Genomic DNA, 2,028 nt, shown 5'->3' on the forward strand with positions numbered 1-2,028 from the left:
TGATGTTTGGAAATCCTAGGGATCATCGGATGAAGACAAGCTGTCTCTAGAGTGAGTCTGACGGAAATGCTGTTCACAGCTAAGTTCGTTAGCTGAGAGATTCGAGTCAACACGGCCAGGAACTTCCTCCTGGATCCAAAATTTAGCGAGAAGGTCTTCGAGTTGATCATTGGATACCTCTGAGTCAGTCAGGTGATGAGTAAATCGAGTTGGAGCTGGCGCTGGGCCTTTTGAGCCGAGCAATCCATCCGAAAGATGTGAGCTGAGTAACTGCAGCACCCGCCCGTTAAGTTGCTTGAGCAGAAGGTCGAGTCTGAACTGGACGACGAGAGCGATCAAGATGGAGAAGAGTGTGATGCTTCTCCTGCCACGTTCTGCATGTGCGAGGTGTCTGGCAGACTCGGATGCTGTGCTTCCCTGGAGCTGGACCTTGAGACTTTCTGAGCTGTCTGCTGAGAAGGACGAGAGGCTGAGACTTGGTTGACCTTGGCGATGTTCTTAGTCATGGACCGAGTTTGTACTCTGGGCTGAGGAGAGGGAGCTGCATTGCTGGAAGACAGCGAAAATGATCCAACCTCCAGTGTCTCCATAGCTCGAGAGCGACCTTGGAGGAAATCAAGGAGATGGTCAAGTGAAGGGTGTTCAGTAGAGGCGCCGATCTTGGTTGCCCATGCTTCCCGGAGCTTACTCGATAGCCGACGAGTGAGGACGTGAACTACTACTGGACCCCAATGATTAATTGTCTGATCCAGAGCTTTGAGAGCGCTGAGAGCTTCGGATATCGAGCTGGTCAAGAGATTTAGGTCTGAGGCGCTGTGCTATTTCATTTGCGCTGGATTTAACAGCTGGTCAAGATGAGCTGCAATGAGTAAACGCTTATTCTCATAGCGATCCACTAGAGTTCTCCAGGCAATACGGAAAGAATTCTCAGAAACTGGCAAGTTGGAGATGAGCTTAAGAGGTTCACCAGAGAGACAGAGGCGGAGGTAATGCATTCTCTCGATCCCTGGAATGTCTTGATGGTTGCCGACCAGCGATTGAAAAAGATCTCTCCATGGCCTCCACTCCTGGTAAATCCCTGAGAATTTTGGCAATGCGATCTCAGGCAGAGCACGTCTAGTTGAGCTGGACGATTGAGCTTCTCCAGTCCCACATAGTGACTGGTTTAGGTTTGGAGCGCCTTTCTTCTCCAAGAGCTGCAGCAGCGCCACCTTAGCAGAGGCGAAAATCTTAAGAGCTGAATCAAAGACCTGACGATTAGAATAATCGAGAGAGGTCAAGTTCTCGATTTTTTGAGAAACTAGTTTCTCATGAGAAGCTTCCAGCTTAGCCCAATAGTTCTCGAGCATAATCAGCTTCGAGTCGAGAGCAGTCACGCCGAGCTGCTTAATGTTCTCCTCATTGGTCTCCTTAAAAATGCCTTCTATGAAGGCTGCACGTGTCATTTGCAGAGAAATTACTGCATCGATAGTTGCCATTTAAAAAAAATTGCTGAACGAAGAGCGAAATGGAAAAAATAAAAAAAGCAAGAGAAAACAGCAAAGTTCAGCAGCAAAATGATAGCAGTAGCGACATATTATTGAATTATTATTAACTGTAGACGGTCCTCGAAAAGAGGAGTGCATAATTAGCCTTGCGGCCATTTTGCGCTCTGCCTGTGGCAGCAGTCTAGTCGAGAGGTGTCAGCATCTGTGCCCCACGTGCGAATTCGTAGAGTCCCTTGAAGCCGTCCCTGGCGACATAAAGGTCTTTAAGGCAAGTTGTCTCAAAGATATCCAAACGGAGCTCATTAAGACCACTGCATTTTGTACTGAGATGGTGGGGGTCCTCCTCCACCAAACCGCATCTCGGTCAAAGAGGATCATCTTCCTTGCCGATTCTCGCCAGGTCGGCAGCTAACGGCCAGTATCCCGTGATAAGCCCTAGTCGGGCGCGCAGCTTTACCCTGCTCAGGGACAGGAGTTCGTCAGCCAGTTTCCTGGAGGGTACCCGGAGAAGGGATCTGGTGTGTCTGGCACCCAACCCTGA

At 49.4% G+C, this 2,028-nt stretch overlaps 1 protein-coding gene across 1 annotated transcript; it reads right to left on the reverse strand.

Moving 5' to 3' along the window:
- Positions 1 to 818: 818 nt before the first annotated feature.
- LOC105272910 (uncharacterized) lies at positions 819 to 1,445 on the reverse strand. Its single transcript, XM_011315144.1, has one exon. The coding sequence runs from the start codon at positions 1,443 to 1,445 to the stop codon at positions 819 to 821; it is 627 nt and encodes a 208-aa protein (XP_011313446.1).
- Between the last annotated feature and the right edge of the window lie 583 nt (positions 1,446 to 2,028).

This window comes from Fopius arisanus, unplaced genomic scaffold (assembly GCF_000806365.1).
Source record: "Fopius arisanus strain USDA-PBARC FA_bdor unplaced genomic scaffold, ASM80636v1 scaffold00404, whole genome shotgun sequence".
Lineage (NCBI taxonomy): Eukaryota > Metazoa > Arthropoda > Insecta > Hymenoptera > Braconidae > Fopius > Fopius arisanus.

Bases quoted from the DNA above. Each gene is read 5' to 3' on its own strand.
- LOC105272910 (XM_011315144.1), bottom strand. From the start codon at position 1,445: ATGACACGTGCAGCCTTCATAGAAGGCATTTTTAAGGAGACCAATGAG.